This window comes from Protopterus annectens, chromosome 15.part0, assembly GCF_019279795.1.
Source record: "Protopterus annectens isolate FY-2018-M chromosome 15.part0, PAN1.0, whole genome shotgun sequence".
NCBI classification, from domain to species: Eukaryota; Metazoa; Chordata; order Ceratodontiformes; family Protopteridae; genus Protopterus; species Protopterus annectens.
In genome coordinates this window covers 652,972,554-652,996,704 of record NC_056749.1, presented here as the reverse complement: position 1 = coordinate 652,996,704, position 24,151 = coordinate 652,972,554, and the positions used below count along the sequence as shown (strand labels likewise).

At 37.8% G+C, this 24,151-nt stretch overlaps 1 protein-coding gene across 1 annotated transcript in view; it reads right to left on the bottom strand.

Annotated features, from left to right (window-relative positions):
* Positions 1-5,921: 5,921 nt before the first annotated feature.
* Positions 5,922-24,151, bottom strand: part of FRMD7 (FERM domain containing 7) — a 762,912-nt gene continuing 744,682 nt past the window's right edge. The window contains exon 13 of the mRNA XM_044057495.1: positions 5,922-7,594. Coding sequence (XP_043913430.1) covers positions 6,566-7,594 — 1,029 coding nt within the window. The 3' untranslated portion in view covers positions 5,922-6,565. The remainder of the gene's footprint in view (positions 7,595-24,151) is intronic.

Genomic DNA, 24,151 nt, shown 5'->3' with positions numbered 1-24,151 from the left:
TGGTGCCACCAATATTGACCATGAAGATGTAGTAAATCTACTGGCCAACAAATTTAGCTCTAATTTTATCCCCCCCCCCCACACTGCCTCATGAAATACGCACAACCATACCTCCCCTAACTATCACTAGGGAACAGGTCCTTAGCGCACTCGCCAAGGCCACTGCAGCATTGGGCCCTGATAATCTTAATCTCCCAGGATGTCTCCTTAATACCATGAAACATGAAGTATCAGGCCGGTTAGAAAAACGATTTAACCATACCCTCCATACAATCTTCATCCTGAATGAATGGAGACAGGTCATGCCTACTCAGCCTGATAGACTTTGAGAAGGTCAGCAAAGCAATGAACTAGTGCAAAATGGTGCTCTAAACCAGCCAAAACATTTGACACAATACCCCATTCAGGCATTGTAGCCAAACTTATGAAATTAGGTATAAACCCTATGTTGCCCACTGGCTCACACATGGGACCCATGAAGTTAGAATATGGATGTCTACCAGTCGCTAGTGGAGTGCCTCACTGTTTAGTTCTAGAGCTGCTTCTGTTTGGCATCTACTTCTCTAAAGTCAAGGATAACATCAAGGGTCTCTGGCTGACCAAGGTCACAGATGTTTGCAAATTGCCTGCAGTCATTGAATCCCACCATGGTTCAAATACCCTTGAAGAAGGCCTGACAGAGACTAATAACTGGTGCTGGAGTCATGGTTTAAAAGTCAATGACAAGATGCACATAATAGTAGCTTTCAGAAAGATGTCCCTCTGGAAATTACTGTCTTTATATTACATTCCTAACAGTAGATGTAGTCTGGGATTTAGGACTGCATGTATACAGTGACTTGGCTTTTGACCATCATGTGTCTACTGTAGTGAGGAAATCATTCTATGCTGCATAACTTGTAAGCAAAGGAATAGCATCTAGATCTAAAGATGTCATTTTCCCATTGTACTTTGCCCTCATAAGACCAATCAATTAACACAATGCCTCCTCATGTAGTATCTAACCAGGCCTATACAATAGCTGAAACATTCACAGTGATTCCTCACTAAAAGAACACATGGTGTAGAAAAGTCCTATGCAGACCACCTCAAAACCATGTCCTACTTGTTCTCCTACAGGCTGCAGATAGGTGACCTATGCATGACCTACAAAGTATCCTCTGATCCAACTGTAATGGCCGTGCTGCACATCTGCAAAACAACCAATCCAGGGACCTAAACCTAATCTGAAACATAAATAAGACATCTTGAAGGAACAGCTGTGTATCTTTGAGACTGTCTGTTCTCTGAATCACGCTTCCCATCCATATTTAGCAGAGTACTTTCCTTTACTTTATTCAAGCAAAACTTTGATCAGTTGATGGGAAGCAGTAACTATAACCCTGGTCTGGGTCTGGCACCTATGTCTATTAGAGATAGGACATTTGTAAATCCTTGACCACACATATCTAAGTCATATACATTCTCCCACAAAACCTATGGGACCAGTACCTATCGAATATTATTGGGTAACTTGTCTAAGCTTGAACAGGCTCTTTGGGTTTGTTAAACTAGTATACTACTATGATCCTTGAGAGGACCAAAACATGGTCACAGATAATGAAAATATATTTGTCTGAACTAGAGGCCTGGACAGGAAAAGACTTGTATCTCTAGTACAGTGACACAAGGCTGTTATATGAAGAACTGAAGTGTACTGCAACAGTGAGAAAACAGATATTTGTAGACCAGGTACCTGGAAGCAAATAAATGTTAAATAGACACTGGTAAGATTTATGATTAATCCCATGTCAGTGTAAACACTGGCACAGGCTAAACCGATGCCTGCATGCCAGTCACCAGGTAAAAAAAACAGTGTGCTGGCAGACCAATTGAACTAAAGCCTGCAAGCTAGCCACCAAGTAAAAAGCCACTGTGTTAGCAGATATCAATCGAGCCAGTAACTGCAAGGCTGGTGCTGTTAGGGTTGACATCTTGTTAGGACAGCATATTATAAAACTGACATTTGAGTGCGGATGTTGAGAGAAACTCGTGTCACACCTTTATAGGGATTTTAGCCTCCAGTGTTTGATAGCTACTGTAAATAAAGCGCATTCATTCTTTTTTGTTCATAAGAACAGTCCTCTGCCTAGTAGGAGGGGTGCCTAATCTGGATGGGCAGTAGCTGCAAAAAATGTAAATTCCAGGAGTAGCACACATGCATCTTTATGACTGTGCTGAAACTAGTCATCATTAAACCCAAGATAGATGGAACACTTCAAAGTAGTACAGGCAAAACTCAAAAAAAAAAATAAACCAATGGGAGTGCCATTATACTGGTGCAGTTTTTCTGCATGACATTTTTTTTTTTTGTTTGAAGCCATGACTGGAAAAATGTTGAAGGCAGAAAAGTAAAAAAAAAATAAATAAATAATTAAAAGTCTTCTTCACCCAAAGAGGAATGACATTTGGGGGGAGGGGGAGACAGAAACTGAGCCCAAGGCAAAAGGCTCTGATACCTGGTCCCCTTTTGCACCCTTCCAGCTCCACACCCTTGTTTTTCCACCATCCTGGCCTCCCCAAAACATCCAGATTGTTTTTTCTTGTTTTCCAAAACTTTATATTATTCTTTTCCTCCATCATTTCAGCACACCTTAACAAACCGATACTGTTGCACTGTAATACCTGTGGAGGAAATAATGGAGTCACGCTGGAGGTCTCGGGGGGCCATGGAGTACTAGATGGTTTGAGGTGTATTTTAGATCTTTTCCCAACCTTTTGATCTAATGATTGCCTGAAAAAATCAAGAATAATGAAAGAAATTCATTTTTGTCTTTCAAGGAAGAAATAGATTGTACCCAAGGTTTAATGTTCAAAGCTGACAAAATAATAGCTCATAATAAAATGGGAAGGTAAGTGATTGTGAGGATGCATAAATCATATTTTGGAAAAGTCCCTGCCACCCTACCCCCTAAAAAACTGATAGTAACATTCTGTTTACCCCTCTGGTGTTATACTGGGAAGAAAGTAAAAGAACAAGTGGCCATAGAAATATATTTCAAGTTGTTGCTGTTATAAATGTACGCATCATGTCTGCTCACCATTAGCTGCAATAGATCCATCTACTGTCAGAGTGAGAAAATATGAAATAATAGGTAGCCTCAGTAATTTCTTTCAACATTTTGATATATAGACACAGGGAGGATATGAGGATCCCATGCAGAAGGAGCCATAGCAAAGGGATCAACTACAGAACCAAGCACTCAAACTACACTACTCACTACATCCTCTGATAATGACCAGCTACTTTCACACACATCATGCCTAGATCACTAAAGAATTCCACTTATTGTGCACACTACCAATGTCTAACTATGACAGAAAGTGAAAAATATGACCAACTAGTTACTCTTAAATATATCGCAATACCTTCCTCAGACACACACCCCCTACAAGCATAAGCCATAGCAGCGATAGTTTTATGCTGGATTTAAAATAAGATACATTGTGTGATTCTGCTCCTGCTATGCTAGATCACTGAAGGTTTAACAGTGATAAAATATACAGCATGCTTAAGTCACTTTTACCCACAGACAGCCTTCATGTCTAGTAATAGCAACCACTTTATTGAATGTGTACATCTCTGATATCTGTGATTTAAAAAGAAAGCCACAATAACTATTCTAACTTGCTTTAGACACATGCATACTAGCCCAGTAAAATGAAAAGACTATCTTGATCATGACAGCAGGATCAGTCATTTTTATCAACAGGTAGCCTCTGTACCCAGCAGTTATAGCCAGTATGTCTAACTGTGGTAAACATAAGATAAAATAAACACAGCAATGATTTCAAGTTTTAATACCACAAGAGTCACAGTAACATATTCTGGCTTATATCACACAAATACAAACTAGTCCTCTAAAGCCAGATTGATTTTTAAACTGAGCAAATAATGAAAGACTTAATCAATTTCACCCACAGACACTCGTCTACCCAACAATTAAAGCCACTATATTGTCTTTGGAAAATGGAGAAAATTGCCATACAAAAATAAAAATGGGCACAGTAATATATTTCAGGTTTGTTGCAAATAGTAGCTGTGGTAAGGTATTCCAACTTGCTTCATACTAAAAAAAAAAAAAAAAAAAAAAGTATTTTCATCTTACTTCACACAAATGCACATTAGCCCTAAGGCGGATTGACTACATTTAGTAAATTACAAAAAGGTTAGTTACTTTCATCAAAAGATAACTCCCATCCAGCAGTTATAGCCACTCTGTTGACTGTGTGTAACACAGAAGTCTGTGATAAAGTAATATAGGTCATAGTAATGTATTATAGGTCTGGTTCAGCCAAACACTAGCCAAAGTAAATATTTCAGTATGCTTCACATAAATAGCGTTAGTCTTGCAAAGCCAGAATAATAAGTAAATAATAGCAGAGTGAGTCATTTTCATCCGCAGGCAGCCCTGTTCATTCTCAGAAATAGAGCAACAGATGTCAAGACCATAATAAATATATATATAAAATGGCAGCCAAAGTAATGTAATTTAGCTCTGTTTCACATAAGCACAGAATGAGTTGATACCCTACCAGAAAGCACCCTTCCACTGCCCAGAATATTTGGCTGCATGCCAGGATTAAAAAAAAAAATACTTTTCCCTATGAATGGTTATGAAGTGTTTAAAAAACGAGTATGACATCCATTTTCTAGTTTAAAATTTGCTGGATTTCCACTCCTTGCTATTCTACTCAAATCAAATTCTTACCCACATGATGGCATCAAAGGCCTTAAATAAATACCTAAGGAAACTTAAATCTTCTTAAGCTGCTACTACCTCAAAGAATATCACCAGATTTTGTACACATGCTTTGCCATTAACAGAACTGGAGTGGTCTTGTTCAGTTATAAGTATGTAACTTGTATCTTTATGGACTAATTCTGTAATTATTCTTTCCAGACCTTGCAAAGCATAAACACCATGCTGACTGGCTTGTAGTTGTCAGGATCTGAGGTAACCACCTTTGTGTATGGGAACATCAAATGTTTGGTGGTAGACTTCTGGTTAGTAACCCATCTATAATTGTTTGCTGAAGGGTAATGCAAGGCATTTAACAAGGTTATCTTTGATTTTGTGCAAGAAGCTACTTAAGATATTCATTAATCATTGGAACTGCTGCTTATAATTATATTTACTGATGGGACATGTGTATGTTTTCTTGTAGGCAGGCATATTATTGTCTATTTGTAGATGTGATTTATATCTGCCTAAGTTGTTTTGAAAGTGATGCAGAATGTATTTGACACATTGTGAGAAAGTTCTTTTGGTTTGGAAATTGTGTTAAATGAGAGAAGATTACACTTGTGAGGTTTTTAAGTTTCATGGTGTAATTAAATAATCCTTTACTTTTTGCCCTCAGTATTTTAGTAGGCTAAGATTGCAGTTTGTCAAGATTTTGTATATTTTTTTTAAATCACACTTTAAATTTTAACACTGCAATAAAATAAGAGAAAACAAGAAGAAATAATGTGTGTATACAAAGAAAGCCTAAACTCAGATTTAGCCCTCCCTGGAGTAGTTTGTTGTAGCAGATGTCTGAAGAAAACCTTGATCTGGTGACATTTGTTACATTAGTCCCAGAAGTTAGTTGGCCAGCTGGTTCTACAGTTCACAAATCACTAAGTTGTACTATAAAGCACACATTGTAAACTTTACACACATTTTAATATAGACTATCGTTTTTACACATGCTGATCTGTTCATGGAGCAAAAACATTACTGATAATCACAATTTTTAAGTATTCTTGCCTAAACGTCTTGAAATTTTTACATTACCATACATGTTTTGTATGAAAATATAAATAGCTTACTTTGTTCTACATGCTGCAAGTTAGATGTCTGCTGAATAAACCACTAGAACACTATTATCATTCCGAATCAGGTTTAAAAGTCTGTATTTATTTATATTTTGTATTTGCAGCAGCAGGGTAGTGTCAGCTATTTTCTTAGATTAAATGTGAACATTTTTGTGCTATTATGGGCGTAACACATTTCCTGCATATGTCAGGCAATTCCATTTAATATGCCTCACACTGAGCAAATACAGAAGTAAGCATAAAACATGCATAATACTGAAGTATGACTACTGTTCTGGAAAACATTTTCAAATGTGTCAACAGTCATTACTACACAAACTGATGTTGAAAGCTGGCATTGGTTAAACAAAATGAGCTGATGTCCATCATTTTTATGAGCGTGTATGTGTTTGAATATGTGTGTACACTTGCATGTGTACACATGCATATTGGCTTTGATAACTTTTAAATTACATTATATAATTTTCATCACTTAAGTCCTGTGTAATATGTGATTCATTTTCAGTGTAGTCAGGTTTCCAGTATCTCACTAAGGATTTTATAAATATTTGAGAATCTCCAAACATAATTAAAAGTAGTACAAGGCAAATGTTTAATATGACTTTAAACAATTCTTTAATGGCCAACAATGGAGGCAAATACTGTTATAGTACTCACCATTAAACTAAACAGGCATCTTAAAGTCAGTCCTAGTGAAGCATGTTTTCACCACAATGCATCATCTGATACTGCACCATCAGTTAGGTAATCAGTAACATTTTCCTCCTCTTCATCTAGCTGAAGGCTGCCTGAAGACAGTCTGACTCTAGCGAGGGGCTTTACTGGCCTGCCAATTGCAGGATAATAATAATGATTTATGGGTTCATAGCTCGATTCATACTCTGTTCTGCTGCTGGCATACTGTTCAGATCCATACAGCGTGCTGTGTTCAGCTGCTACTTGCTGTGGCAACATGTACCTTCCCGCGGTTGGCTTCCGTGTTAGTGCTGGACATGGACCAAGCGGTTTAAACTCTGACCCACACTGAGTAAACTTGAGGGCTTTCATATCAGACTGGCTCCATGATCTTTTTGGAACCTGTTTTTGAATGTCAGTACTAGTTGGATTGTTGGAAAAGTTATTTCTGTCTTCTTGTGCTACATGTAGTATGCTTCCACAGCTATTTCTTGCAGCTCTTCCTTCACGAATGCCACTGTTTCTTATAGCATTAAGCCTCCTGCTACTTGGTGATATAGAAACTGGGCTAGAGATGCTGGATGACCGTATTATTTCTTCAACTAATCCTGACGTTCGCCGTGAAAGCTGAGGTGTTCTGTCTTCATAATACATCAAGCGGGGAGATGGCTTCTCTAAAGAGTGGCTTGAAAACTGGATGCCACATGATTCCCTAGACCTTAAATACTGTATACTGTCATCTCTAATGCCAAGAGGTCTGCTCATATTATTTGCAACAAAGCTATCACTCAATGGAAAACATACTGTGTTTCTTTGTCCTTTGAGAACATCAGGTTTATTGTCTCTCTCAGTATAATAAAGGTATGAAAAAGAACTGCTGTTTCTTTGCTGCTGCAGGGATGCTGGGTCTGCCTCAGGCTTTGATCGCTCCAGTTCTGCAGCAAACACTACCTCCACTGCCGAATTCCTTCTCTTTCCTTCAGGCATGCTATGGGAATGCTTTTTATGCAGCTCTCCGAAACCCTCTTTACCACTATACATGTATCTAATGTCATTAGCCTGTGGGTTAATGTGAAGAAAAATGTATTAGTAAAATGATTCTACGATGTTACATCTACTAGAAATAAAATTGTGTACCTAACATTGCATAATCATGACTTGGCACATGATATAGATTATATACTTTAAATTGTCAGTGATTTTGCAACATTCAGTATGGAACGCACACAAATATCTCTTACTATTGTTACCTGTATTTGTCAGTAATTACACAGCAGAGACTTCAGAAACATAAGAAATGTACAGAGATAATGAAGGGGGAAGTGGAATCACTGGTACCTAATGGCACCATGTAAACAATTCAAACATCTAAAACCTCTTCCTGTCTGACTTATTTAGCCATGTTATACAACAACATTTTTTTTGCAGTTAAAACTGAGTCCAGATTGAAACATTAGGGACAGCTTTTTCTCATCTATGTAAGAGGTTTATCAAGGATAACAACAGTGTAACCCCCCTTCCCCCAAACACATACACTTGTGAAAGCACTTAATCTTACTTCTAGCACCAGTTTATCCTCTTTCTCCTCAGTCTGTTCCCTTGTTTAATACTATAATATAGGCCCATAAGAACACCTTTCCATTTACCCCACTTTGCACCTGTATTATTATCTATTAGACAAACTACTCCCAAATAAACCACAGGCACTTGCGTTCTTAGTAACTGGGTTGGGTAGTCATCTGCCTAATATGTGAGGCTCAAGATGGAAATAGCTAAATAATTTCTATCTTAGTTGGAGATGGATTATTGCTATCATACAATGACATTAAGAAAACAGTTAACTTTTCTAAATAATGTCATGGTATAAAAGTACTTCAGTGCTCACTCACAAGCTTATGGTAGTCTGAGGCATGCAAAATATGTACTGAGCATATTTTGTCTGTACCTGCCAATGGTTGCACAGTATGTTGCTCTCTCTGCCATTTGTTCCTACATTTTTGTGTAATACATTTGGTGTATGCTTGATATAAGATGTTTTCCTGGCAAATCTTTGAAGTAACTAAATAATGATTAAGATTTGCATTTTCCATAAGGAAGAGGTTGAGATGTATGCCATGGAGCTGACTGTAGGGGTGTTCCTGGCATGGACATCCATGATTTTTTTTTAATATATTGTATTTAATACATAGAGGTTTCAAAAAGGCACTGATATGTGTAAACCTCCATGCACATGGAGGGGTAACTTTCTCTGTTTCAGCAAATTCCCTGACACAGTGCTGCACGGGCTTCTGACATGAGGACACGCAACACCACAATGGACTGGCTTTGTGGAAATGCAGGATGCTGATGAGGAATTCCAGGGGAAGACTTGTATACTAATTAGCCATTTGCTCTTTCCCCAGAACCATCTCCAGGAAGGCATCTACATGGCCAAATGATTCAAGAAATCACTTGGCCATGTAGATCAACATGGTCATCACCACCACATCATGGCATTGAACATGACCACGTGGTTGGGTTCAACTGCATGCCACTAGCACTGTACAGAGATTAGAAGTGGGGAGAACTACTAGGTCACCAGAAAATGCTTAAATCAAGTGCAATGACAGCACCAACATCATAATGACGATTGGGGTGGGGGTGCATTAAACCACTAAAGATTATTTAATGTTGCAATGCTATAACAACACCAGTGGCACTACAAGCATTGGGGGTGTGGGGATACACTAGCACCAATGGCAATACAGGGACTGTGGGTGGGAGGTGACCACTGGATACCAGGGGTAACATAAATTGAAATATTGCAATGGCATCAACATTACAATGTGGCTCAGGGATGGGGGAACCACTGGAACCTGAGGATGACTCAAGGAATAAACTTCTGTACCAGCACCCAACATCTGTGCAGGGATTTGAGGATGGTGGGATATACTAGATCACCAAGGACTCATAGATATGTGCTGTAATGGCACTTCAACTATTACAGGGTGGTAGGAACCATGGGAGGGCAGAGACCAGTACTTGGGACTGTGGTGTGTGTATTTGTGTTGTGTTTACCTGTCTGTGGGAAAGGATGACTGGGTGGGGGGATGGCACTGTATACAAACAGTTTGCTACCAGGACTTGCGTATCAGCAATGATCTGCACCCCATCACAGTAGTAAATGTGATTCTGTGGCATGCAAATTAGCTGATAATGAGGTCTTACCCTTTTGGGACTATGTCTCTGATTGGTAAATGGGCATGTTGTGGGAGAAAGAACTTTTTAGCATGAGCTGTATGTCTCATGCTAGGTACTTTAATGAATTCCAAGGTATGTATTCTTCAGTTTATGGGGAAGAGGAAAGAGCAGCTGTAATTATTTTTTTAATAGTTACAGCTGACCTGACATGAGACTGTTTTCTCTTCTTTGCAGAGAGATATGACAGCTGTATCTATTTTGTTTACTAGCTACAGCTTGTCATAGTTATTCTCCACATTGCAGAGATGGTTTGAAACAACAAGTTTTATGTAAGATATTACTGAGTGATAGAAATCCTCATCGATTTGTGAGAGTGAGGGCAAAAATATGAGGAAAATTGTGGATATTCAAACCTCTGGACAGTTGAGAGATGAGATTACTGATAGTACATCTGATCACATTGCTGGTATGCATACCTTTCAATTGTTCAGAGTTTTGCACAATATCCCTGTTTTTCCTCATATTTTTCCCATGCTCCTCATAAAAACATGTTTTCATTAAGTTGTTGAGAATATCCCAATGGAAAGTTTGGCCGCTCTACAAAGTTTTAGTAGCCAGACTTCTTTATAACAGGGTATGCTTGATTTACAACGGCACTCTGATTAAGTCCAACTCCAAATGAGCACATTTTTGAAAAATAATTACCCATTATTCTATATTTATTCAATAATTTTCTTACAGGGTACTAGATATGTTGGCTGATTCTTTTAGCCTTTGTTCAGCCATGTTTTTGTATGAGCATCACTTCTTTTCCTTTCGGTTTTTCCCATTGGGGTGACCACAGTGGAACAACAGTCCGCAGAATGATTGGCAGTGGAGTTTTATGGTGTCGAGTTGCCAGTCCGATGCCCAACCTTCCACAGAAGGCACACACACACAGCTAGGGCCAACTTAAAGTGTCCAATCACCTTCAGCATGTATTTGGGAGGAAACTGGAGGTCCCGGAGGAAACCCATGTGACATGCAGACTCCACACAGAAGGCACCCAGCCAAAAATTGAACCTGAAAACTTCTTTCTGTGAGGCAGCAATGCTAACTGCTGCACCACTGTGGCCACCCTATGCCTTATTTAACAGCAATAAAACAGATACCTTCAATAGGTATTCTAAAAGCTCCGCAGGTATAATTAAGTATACTTTTCTATATTAGAGTTTGCGTTTGGAGATTTGAGATGGCAAACCTAGAGAATAAAGCAGATTTTAAAGAATATTCTTGGCAAATTCACCTTGATGCATGTCATTCAGAAGGCATCAATGAAGCAGTGCATTTTGGGAGTGTTCTAAAAGGTTAAGGGGTTGGGAGTGTTCTAAAAGACAGGGTGTTACAATATTGATTGTGACTGGAAGGTATATGTGTGATGTTTATATTTAACCAATGACAATGGTAATTATGCATAATCTGGTAAAGCATCTGCGGGAAAAGAAAAGCAATTAACTGTGTGGAATTTTATTTTGTGTTTTTTTTTTTTTTCCATAAAGGGTTCCTTGTCTTCCAATGATTTTCTATGCAAGTGGAGATCCAGAAAGGAGTAAGTCTAATAAAGGAAATTGCTAGTGTATCTAAATATATGTTATTTTACTTAAAACTGATTGTTTAGAGCAATATTAAAATTCACATAGTCAAGTTAGGACTGCTTAGCTGCAGTAGATGAGTAAAAGCATTGACTTGTATCTGTTTGCTTATAGATGGAGAGTTAGAGAACAGGAGGAAATTGGCAAATGCTGTGAAGTAATGATTTACAGTGCCAGGTCAAGGCAGAAGAAAGAGGAAATGAAAATAAGCAGTTTGCATGACTAATGAAACCTGAAGGAGAAGGCGGTGATGCTATACTGGATTAAGCAGGTTGCAGATTTTTAGGTGAACTAAAGCAGCATGAGAAATGTGTTTTTAAGTAAGATACCAGTCCACAATAGTACTGGATAGAGCAACCAATGGATGAAAATATCACAGTGTATGAATCCAATAATCCAAATAGACAAGTTCAATCCAAAAGTAAATCCCAAAAAGGCTTTATTTGTAGTAGGTAAGCGTTTTCATGACAGACATGCCACTTCATCAGACCATATAAAAACATATGAGAAACATCCCCATTTTTAAATATATGTTCTTCCAATCAGAATCTAAAATCAATTAGATGAGTAAAATCAATCAAACAAATAACTAATTATCTCTTCACTTAAATAAACATTAAAACTTTTATGAAGCTGATTTCAAAAACCTTACTAAAAAACACATAAATGTGTAACAATAATATAAACAGTAGATAAAAAACTAAAATAAAGATTAATCTTCTGTGTGTGCAGAATACATGTATACAACATGAAGCTGTATATCTAACATCCCCAGAGATATTCAATAGGCCTATCTCATTTAAATAATTTCATATTCTTTAGCACTGGTCTTAAGGGTACTCTGTCATTGAGGCCCTTCCCTTTATTCGCCCTTAGTCTTATGATCCACCTAGTTTCAGAGGTTTCAGTGTGGTTCTGTATATCTCCACCTCTATTATTGGGATCAACTCTGTCTACAACCATGAAAGTAAAGCAATGTTCAACTCCTTGTAGAGTTACATGTTTAGCTAATGCATTTGTAGTGGTGCCATTCCTAATATGAAGTAGATGTTCAATGATCCTATACATAAACTTCCTATTAGTTTTGCCTATGTAGAATGCCTCCCTGCAAACATTATTGTTAGTTGTGGGCAGATGTGAGCATTTCAGCAAAGTCGATATTCGACATTGCTGAAATGCTCCGTTCGTTATTTCGGTTGCTCTGTGTTTTGATTTCAGACAATATTTGTTGGAAATCAGTGCGTTCGTCTAAATGACGTTCACAAATATGATAGTAAACCAGAATGTAACTCCAAATGAGTAGAGTCTTTATAGACAAGTTCTTGCTATTTAATGATGTTATAAGATAGAATAGAGAGTTATGTGGGTAATGTACGTGGGAAAGTGTAGAAAGACCTACAAGGAGAAGGAGAGAGTGAATGAGACATCCATTGAGGAAAAGAAATCAGGGTTTAGAGAAAATAATATGAAAATAGACTTATAAACAGCTGACTGTCTGCAAGGGAGTGTACTTGAATTCATCGAAAGTAAGTTTAAGTGGTAAATGTACAGACTCGGTTTATTGCAGTTTGCTGAAAGACCATTGTGGCATGTTACATCAAAGCATGGAAGTTAAACTCAGACAGTTACAACTGTATGTAGAAAAGAAGCAATGAAAAGTATTAAAAATGAATAGCCCCATGAAGACTTTTATACCAGCTCCAAGGCTGCACTACCTCAGAAAAGAGGAAACTTTAGGATATCTCTCTTCTATGAGGTTGTGGAGTCAATATAATTACCGGGATGTGAATGACAGAGACCTCCATATGGTGTATTCAGCAGGGATCAAGTGTTTAAGACTGCACCTTTTGATGAATGCTGTTTTTGTCAAATTGTATTCTTCAGGCTGGTGTTTGACAAAACATAGTTGCAGTGATTTCACGTAGACCGTTCTCTAGTGCTGAAAAACATATATGATTCCATGAACATACTGGATGTGAAGGGAAGACAGTTTCATTTTGATCAATGAGGGTAACTACAGGATGAAAGTAATTCTCTGTGTGCAGTCCATGATATAAATGATTCAGTCTGGAGACCTGATCATATGTTGGCAGTCAGACAGCCCACAGATCTGCATCATACAAAGGATTTTTCAGTTTCACATTTACAGCATTCTTCTCCCAGCTCTTGAAACTTGTGAGTGCATAGACATGGGATGCATTATGCATTCATATTAGTTTTGCTCTGCATTTGCTGTGTGCATTTTGCCAGTTTTACTTTCTGTAACTTTTAGAGGGCTAGGTTAAGACTGAAAGTAACTCTTATTTTTCTTGAGCTATTTTAGAGTACATTGGGAGTGAAATGCTTGACTGCTGCTTAATTATTCTTGAATTTGTGGAAGAGGAATAATAAACAGCTGCATAATGCTGCTTGATTTTAAGATTAAGGAATCTATAGACTCATTACTTGTAGCATTTTGCCAAAGTAGAAAATGTTGCCTGTAGGTAAGTAAAAGAAACTGTCACAAAAGAGTACGGAAACAGGTCATAACGAAATTAAGTACACAGTAAAGATAGCAAGGGAAGGAGAACTGATCCCAAGCTATCAATACAACATAATAGTAGTACAAGCAGAAATGAGAAAGTATGGGCAAGAAGCAGGTTAATTACGATGTGTGGGCCTTGTTCAGGAAAAAAGAAAACGATCTGAGTGGAAGGTTAAATCTTGATGAAAGAAGGAGAATGAGATTGGGAAGGAAGCAGTTCATGTCGGAAGACTGGGGGCTGGAGAATGGAAACTACTCAGAGGGGAGTATGCGAGAAAAAGGTGGCAGTGGACTGGCTAGTCATGAGAGCAAGGGCAGACAAAAGTGTACAGAAAAGGTAAAAAAAGACAGAATGTAGTGTGAACGTATTGGGGAAGGAAGGGTATGAGAACAGAAGGGACAACAGGTATAAAGAGTTGCAGAGAGCACAAGGAGATGAGAGATAGGAGGGACACAAGCAGGAAGAAGAAAGTCAATGGAATTAAACAATTGGGAAAAGGAACAGACAGCAATTGAGAAACAAGTATCAGTAGTAGAGGAGACAGGATAGATAGAGTGCAGTAAAAGGTTACAGCAGTGAACAGACAGAGAAGGATGAGACAATTAGAAAAGAGAAATAGGTATGCAAGTAGGTCAGATGCAATGGAGTATACAATGTTAGGAGACAGGTAGAGCCAGCATAAAGACCAAGGGGTCTGTAGTACTACATTTGGGGTCTCCATCACGACAGACAGAAAGTTGAAAGCAGGGGGAAGGGCACAAGAGGAATTTGGTTAAAGTAGAAATGATCTTGGGCCTGTTTCTCACTGGGATGGGCCAAACATTGACCAATCAGTCATAGAAAAAGAAAGATGTATAGATATATTGGTGGTTCTAGCACCTTACTGGATGCTGTTTACGCAAACATTCCACATAGGTACAAAAGTTGATTCTACAGCATAATTCACTCAATGACCATTGGACAGATTATTCTCATTCATCCTTCAAAAGCCCTAAAGCACTGCCAAAACGCACATTCTATAGAGTTACTCCTGAAAATATGGCAACTAGTTTTCTAGAAGAAGATATGAAAGATGCTAATGCAGATTTGGACTTCTTTATTAGTAGCCTTACTTCCATCTAGGATAAACCTTGCTTTCCCCATACGACTTTGAAGTCTTAGACAAAATAAAATTGTCCCTGTATTATTCCTGAAATCAAAACACAGCTCATGGAAGAGACTATGCCCAACTATTGTAGAAAATGAGAAGGCCATATGTCACTCTTTATCAAAACTGTATTTCACCTTTAAAAAAGCACTCCAAAGTGTTGTCAAATTTAACTGACTTCATCTTTGTTACAAGCCATCAATACTCTTAACCAAACACCATAGATGGTTTTGGAGAGGCATTTTAATAATTTGATGGACATTCCATCTATGAATTGCTCAATTATATCCATAGACTCTGACAGCTTCATTTGCTTTAAAGATCACATGTCATATACTGCAAGTCAACCATTTGCACCCAGACCCCCTAATGCTGTTTCCCTTTTACCATTTTTTGAGCTCTGCACCAGCCTTCCGCATTGGGAAGATATCTACTAATTTGGCTATTTGCCTCCTTTAAAAAAATATTCCTATATTGCCAGACCCCCTGCATCATATCTACAAACCTTCCCTTACTAGTAGCACCCTACCCACCACCATAAAACAGGTTTCAGTTTTTCTCCTTCCTAAAAACCTCCTTTCTTTCCAGGCAAGAATTTCACCTAGTTGTCAACATCTGCCTGCTGTCCAAGATCTTGTAATAATGTATATTTTCAGGTATTTGATCTCATCAACATATATGGATTATTACTGATATTTATCACAGCTTTAGAACCAGTTTCAGTATACTAACAGTAATCTCTAATGTTACCTACCTTATCTGTGAGGACACAGACAATGGTTTCCTAACCAATACAACTTTTGTTGATATGTGTAAAGCATTTAAATCTGTTGATCATCTGTTTCTCATTGCTAAGCTGGGTAGATTTGTTCAGGTAAGGGGTACTCAACTGTTTTAGCAGCTGGCTGGCATATCCTCAGACTTCTCCAAATCCTGTGAACCCCAGGGGACTGTACTGGGATTCACACTCACCCTTCTCTTAACTTTTTTTCTGTTGACCCACATTCTCTAAAAATAACACTGTATGCTGATTACTTGATTTCTTCTAAGGGATGGACAAATGCATTGACCTTACAAGATGAACTACTAAAAGACATTGACTGAATTGGTCAGTGGTTGTTGGGGGAGCAGAATATTTTTTTACCCCCCCAAAAAAATTGGTATATTGCCAGTTTATGTAACCACAGTTCTAAAATCATAACGTGAAAGCCACAAAGCTGAATAACATATAATCAATACCCAGATTACTTTGAGGCCAGAACTCTGAATATTGAAATCACAGTTCCTTTTTTTTTAAGATACCCCTTATATATATATATATATATATATATATATATATATATATATATATATATATATGTGTGTATAAAATGACTTCAAGATCACTGTAACTTGAAGTAGAGGGAATACTCAGAGATGTCTCAATGCTAAGACATATCACATTCCATACCCTTCTGTGTTTTTAGACATTTTAGACATTGTGGTATTGAGATTGTGCATTTAAGAAATGCCTGTACTCGATAAAGTTATGGTACCCTCCACCCATACACACACACACAAAAAAATACCCTTGATAATATCCAGGGCTGTTAAATGCTAAAAAATGTTGTTGTATACAAATAAACTACCATTGCAAGAAACATGCATCACAAATCTACAGCACAGATATCGGTCTATAGCCTGACAAGAAGCTACTCTTTAAGTACCGTCTTCTAAGTTTCTTTATCCTCTCAGGGTATGTCACAGACTGGCTGGCCATCTTACCCGTGAAACTAGAATGGCTTTAGGCGTTATCTTCTTTTGCTCAGACTGGAATATACTCAAACTGGTTGGAAGGAAGTTCCTGCCCATTTATTCTGCTATCATGGCATATTGCTTGCTAAAATCAACTGACTTTCTATAATTTAGAGAGCTACCCTTCAGTTAATCTCACTAAGGTTTGAACTTTTTAACTATGATTACTGTTCCCCATTAGGCAATAGACTTAAAACCAAGACCAGCCCCCCACATCCTTACATCAGAAGTTCATGACATACTCGCACCTGAAAGGACCTAATTTTGTTTCAAAGTCAGGGACAAAACCTTTACAAAAATTACCCCCCCCCCCTTGTTGGCATGAACTTGATTCCAATACCTGTAGACAGGTAAGCTTGCTCAGCTTTCACATGAAGATCTCAGAGAGCACCTTTTGGTACTGTATGAAAGTGTAACTACATATGGTATGCATGATTGAACCTTTTTTACAAGTTACCTACCTGCGCTGCTCTCATTGAATGTGTGATGTCTTATTAATGCAGTAGTTTCTGTATATTCTACTAAAACATGTTTGTATTCTGCACTTTTGTACATGGCTTGATTACTTTGTCAGAATTTTGATTTCTATCAAAATTGACAAAAAATATAACAGCAAAAATCCCACAGTCAAAAACCTGTTAAAATATTGTATATAAAATTCTGAAGTCATTTTCTGTGAAGATGTTGCATGCAAAATCTGAAAGTAAAAATTTATGGACAATACCTAAATAATGATGTAGTAAATCTTGGCTTAATCTGTCCACTCTGTCTTTAGTTATGTTCAGTACTTTTACTGTGCAAATATTTTCTTGCTATATTCTGTATTTAATATGTTGTATCAACTGTAGTTTGCATGCCTTCAATGCATGTCATGTGTAGAAAGGGTTTCCTAGACCAGCTGACTTAGCTGGCCAAAAAGACTAAATAAATGAAAAATATTGCTGTATGCAAGAAAACAACTATCCTTTTCTCCAGGATTAATTTTATTACTTTCTTTTCACTGCTAATCAGTTAACAGCATACCTCTCAACTGTCCAGATTTTCACAGAATGTCCCGATTTTTGCCTTATATTTTGATCAGTTTCTCATAAAATTTGTAGTTTTCTTGCAAATCACTGAGTATTAAACTCATTAAATAATGACATGCCTTTGAGTTTCACACTTCATATCCTTCAGTAAATGAATACTAATGCTAATCATTTTATTTTAGCAACTAAATAATTCTATAAGAGTAGTATTTAAAATATGTCCTTATTTTTGGGCCTTTGTCTCCCCCCCCCCCCCATTATTTTAGGCTTTGCCCAGATTTCCTGCACTAACAAGTTGAGAGGTATAATTAACAGACTCTGGTTCTCTGCATGTTTCCTGCCTCCCTGAAAAAGGTCCCACTCTTGTCATTTTCCAGTCCTTGGGCACTTCTTCTCTGGTCAGGGATTTGTTTACACTCTCCATTAGGGATTAGCTAGTACAGTGGACAGTTTGGTGTGGACACTTAGAGGCAAGTCATTTAGCTTGGATGCTTTACCCATCCTATAGGGTATCCATTTTCTTATCCATTTCTTACTGACCTGTCCTGGTGTTTGTCTACTGTTCCCACCTCTCTGTCATCCCTCCTTCAAAACATGCAAGCATGGCACTCTCCTTTCTCTTCCTTCATGAAAACTGAGGCAAAAAATGTATTCAATAATTTTACTTTTTCCCCAGCTATAGTTGGACTGGCCAAGTCTACCCGTCTGTCCTTCCACAATGCAGTACAACAAAAAGACCTTTGTTCCCCTTCTTGACATATTCTGACAACTTCCTTTTGACTTGCTTCTCTGCTGCCCTCACCTTCCTTGTTGTTGCTCTGCTTGACCAGTGCGTCCTCCACTTAACGACAATCCTTTCTACCTCATGTATGACCTTTGCTTTGGCCTAATTGCTGGTTTCACAGACCTCTCCAGCTCCACTGGCCTTTTCCTCTTCTTCATGTCTTACTTCCTTCACAAACCCTTATTCATGGTGCTGAGTATTCCATACCTGACCTATTCCTCTAGCTTGTTCATGGATTCAGGGTTATCTCTAGACCCCAAACTCATCTTTGACCACATCTCCATCCCTAATCTCAACATAACTCACTCCTCTAATAACACCACAGTTTTTCCATTGAAGTGTTATCCCCTCAAAAATACTCCAAACTCTACTCTGGTATTAACAGTTTTGGCTAATTTAATCTTTACCTCGGTATCGCTGCCCCAGGAGCCTTGGTTAGAATCACATTATGTATTCTGTCCTTATTGGTACAGTCCTGCAACAGCTGGCTAAAGAGCTTATGTTGCAAGATGACAGTCATCCTTCACTCCCTCCTTACCATAGAGACTGCACTCTCCCAATCTGCTGCTGGTACATTTGGAGTCACGACTTAGTGTAGCCTTCTTCCTCGTCCCTCACTGTTTTATCATTTTCAAGTCTCTTATTCTTCCTTAGTGTGTGTGTAGTCTAATATTCTGTAACATTCTAACAGCATTACCCCTTTCCATTATTTTAGGTACAGTGTAGTTACCCAAGCCTCAGACCATTCCCACTCACCTGCCATTTCATGTGAAACTATTCCACCTTCTCTCTGACCTTAGTAGCAACAAGTATAAACATGAGGATAGTAAAATATGTGGGCATTAATTTTTACATAGAACTAGACTACGATCAGGGAAAAACCTTTCATGTTCTTATTTATTCAACTATGTATAGTATGATAGATTATTGACCATAAAGGTGCATATAAACAACAAATTTGTTTATTAAATCCATAAAATTCGGTTCATCCTTTCTTTTCTCTCCGGCTCCTGTTTTGATGCATCTCCATAGTAGGAACCACTTTCCCTTCTCCCGCTTGTCTGTCCCTCTGCTTCTACTCTGCCTTCCCTATATTATTTGTCTCTTGATGAATTTCCCACTTTTTCTTTCATCTTGTTTATTTTATCACATGCCCATCCTACTCTGGTGACCTTTGCTCATATCCTTTAATTGATTGTCTCCCTCCTGCATTACCACTATATCCTGTTGCCCCACCACATTTATTCCGCTCTACCTTATTTGCCTACCTAACCAATGTACTACCATCTTTAGCCTCCATATTTTTCCTGAGCCTACCCATTTTAATACCTACCCATATCTGCAAGTCTTAAATTCGCTGAGCCAGATCTCTGCCCCATACCCTCAGACTCTAACCCGTCACTCCCTTTGTACATCATGTACTCCTCCTTTCATCTATCTTGTTCTTCTTTCACACTTATTTCACTTCTGTAATTCATTAGTACCCATCTAGGCTTCCCTGAATCAAGTAACCTCACTGACCTGCTTAGCATGTATCAGATATCTGACAGGTTAATAAGTACTTAAAAGTAGCAAGCAAACATTTGTACCAGCAGGTCTGTACTTTGAAACAGGCACCCTACATATAATATTCTTCAGATTCATAGGTTTGTAAGAAGGCTATAAGCCATAAGCACATAATTCTGTTTGTTCACATTGCCAATACAAAATTTACAACTGTTAGTTTCTGCAAATGTTATCTCAGAAGTTAAAATGCAAAACAATAATTGAGGGGTGTGGCCAGGTTGGTGGCTGAAGTGCATCAGATTTTAGCTGCTCTGTACTACTAGAAAGTTTTTGATAGGATTTAATAACCAAGTTCGAACCAGTCAGTGCTAGAAGTAAAGGAAAACATGTATTTTGTCTCAAGATCAATTTATATTAGCCAAAAAAATAATTTTAAAAATCCTGTCAGAATATATATCAACATGCCACCTGAAGGATGTCAGTTTCCAAAACTACTGGGCAAGAGACCATCTCTACAAAGTATTTCCAGAAGATATTTTCATCTATACAAGAATTATTCTTAACCACATGCAGTATATAAAAAGAAAGTTTATATACAAGAGAATGACAGTTAACAGTCTGAACTTCTTAAAACTACAGTCCAACAACAAAAATGCTCATATAGGCAGTATAGAAACAAGCTGACACTGAAGGAAAGAAGGATGAGTAAAAATACCAGACTGAAGTTTTAATAAAACAAAATAACTGGCTACTGGATATGGCAGATGACCTAGAAAACCATGAGAGAAGAAATTATGTGGGAATATTTGGTGTGCCTGAGAAAAGTAGGAGGAGAAAATATGATTTATTTCCTTACCAGCTGTATTCTAAAAGTGTTGAACCTTCAGGAGGGTTTGTCATATAGTATACACAGAGCTCTTTCAAAAAACCCAAAGCTAAAGGAGGAGTCCCTCCCTTTACTATAATTTCTCAAATTAATCTCATACCTGGATAAAGAACTTGCTATTAGAACTGAAAATTCTTCCTTGGGATGGCACCTATTTCCTTCATGGACAGGGGAAACCTTTGCTGATCATAGATTTACTCAGCAAACAATCAAACCACCTAACAATGGTCAATTAGGGAACACAGGTAATACATGGCTAGGCTTGTAAGGGCCCTAAGGCCATTAGCCTAGTAACCTCCTATAAAGCTATGAACCTATGACTGGGCAAATCCCCCTCTGAAATGTGGTAATTAGTTCATCAGATATGATACTGACTATTCAAAGAAAGGAAAGGGAAAAATAGAAGGCATGCTTACCACTATAAATCCTCTAAAATGTTGTATTAAGTGCCACATTTTATTTACAGCAAGATTAAGAATCTTTTTTTTCAAGCTCTTTAGAAGATGTCATTTCCTTTACTAAATTTAAAAGGATCAGCTCTCTTCAGGAAGAAATGGACTGAAGGTCATACAAGTCTAAACAGACAGAGAGACATGGATGGAAGACTTATAATTGAATCCAAAACTAATGAAAATGGAACAGTAGCACAATTTGACTGGTGTGTTTAAAGTATATGTTTTTTTCTGTCCAGTAGCATAAATATGAAAGACTGACACAAGACCTATCCTGAATATTCATAACAAAAAAAAAAAAAAAAAAAAAAAAAAAAGCCATAACAGCCATGGTAAAAAGGCCCCTTTACTGCAGTACCGTATTTTGTGATTCATAGGCATTTAGCTACAGTGAGGAAAGATTTTATTGGTTAATTTCCATGTTTATAAACTGCACCTACCTTGGAGTACAGATTAGCACTTCCTGTGATAATTAACAGTTGTGGCTGCATCATGTTAGTACAGGCACCCCTCCTCCCTCAGTCAAGCACACAGTATAACACACACACACACACACAACCCAAACATGTACCTTTTGTCAGAACTTCCTCAGTGTCTCCTTTTCCCTTGCTCTGGTAATACACACATGATTAATCTCAGTCCTTACTGCCAGGCATACACGTTTCACACATATACTTCAGTAAATGCATGCTAGGGTAAAAGCTGTGACCCTACCAATTTAAGAAGTATGACATACATTCTGTGTCCCTCTCCCTCATATGTCACAAAATGTTGCAGGCATTGCATAATCCCAAGAGCCTCAATATATGTAAAAAAAATATATGCTCCACTAACTGACTTACCAGTTAGTGAAGTGGGATAATGCAATTTTTTCTGTTGGGCTATGTTGTTTAAATCTCCTTTTGTACTTTTTATTTATTTTTAATGTCTATCCCTAGTGTTGGTTGTGGTGCAGAGGACTAATATCCTCTGTAGGAGGTGAGAGAGTGTACAGGGAATGAATTCTCTTTACAGCTTTTTAAGACACACTACTTATGCCTGGTGTTTACTGGCTTCCCACACCTTTATTTTTAAATATGTGTCCGTAAGGCTCAACATATTGAGCATCTCTGGTCTCTAGTGTTCCCCACAATCCAATCTCTGTTCTGTTTACAAGCTGCTCAAGCACTCACTTGAAGACTTATGGTGGCTAGTGGTTTCCTCCATCCAATGTTTCAGACTCTGCTCATTAGTCTAGGGTTGTGGGGAAGTATCACAGTCACCCCAACCCAGTCCCACCTCCACACACACACACACACACACACACGCACACACACACCCACACCCACCTGCCTAACTTATCCCCTAACTCTCCTGCTACTGTCTCCCAGGCAGATACACACTCGTGCATATATGCAGCCCTGTTCATACACGTATGCTCACACCCGCTAACCATATCTTACCACTAAACTCTCTGCACTTCCTCTACCATGATGAATGAATGCAGCCAACTACTGAGAGAAGCAAGCAGCGGTCATGCTAATCTTTGTGATCAAGTGATTCTGTGCACAGAGATCTTCCTGGAGACCGTTCCGGAGTGGGGAGCACATGGCTTATTAGCATATGCCTTTCCCCAAAACTGCTTAATTAACACCTAGCACAGCCATGGGGACAGCCCTACATGGTTCTGTATGTCTTTCTGCAAAAGTGCAATGCTAGGGCTTTGTATGGATTTAAAAATTTACGTTGAGGTGTACAGATCGTGTACACCTCACAGTAACCTTTATAAATCTCCCCTGTATAATTCTGAAGTTCAGTGTGTCATTATTATTCTCAATTTTCAGTGAAGATTTAAAATACAGATTTTGTGGATAAGTATTATTCCTTAAATATGTCAACTTAAATGCAATATGGCTTCTCAAACTGTAACATTTATTCTTTGGGAGAATGATTGTACATATCACATATTGGAAGTTTTGCCATAGTAAAGTCTTTTTCTTTGTTTTAACATATTTTATATACATACATGACATTTAGTTTACAGCTATATGTCAATTAATGTATAAAACATGTTTACCTGGTATTTTTATTATATTCTGTCATGTAGAAATGTATGGTTTCATAGTAATTTGCAGTATTTTTTTTTCAAAAAGACTATTGGTTCATTAGAGTGGACATAATTAATTTGTTTGCTGTTATCCCTCATTGGATTGGTATAAATTATTTTTGGCCACACTGGTGAACCAGAAGGAATCTTTCTATGATTTACAGATTAAATTGATGGATTTTTTTTGTAGAATTGGTTTTACACAACAACTTTGTTTTTTTTTTGAAGTTGAGTTTTTTCACTAAATTTTTTGGGGGGGCATGGGGGCAGCTTGTGCCCCCATTTATGCAAAAACAATGTTCAATTTCTGGTAAGAGAATTTTATCTTTACATCTGATTGGTTCTGATTTGTGGTACCATACTTTAGGTTTCTGGATGACATAGTTATTACATGGAAAGGGACTCAGGATCAATGGTTAGAATTTAAGAAGGTTTTCGACACTTCTACTGAATTTTTATCATGTACACATCAGATGAGGTATGAAAGCATAGATTTTCTAGAATTCACTTTTGGAAAATATACCATTTTGGTAATATATACCTCTAATATTTTCAGGAAAAAAAACTTTTCCTTCTCTTACTTTGATAGCTGTCACC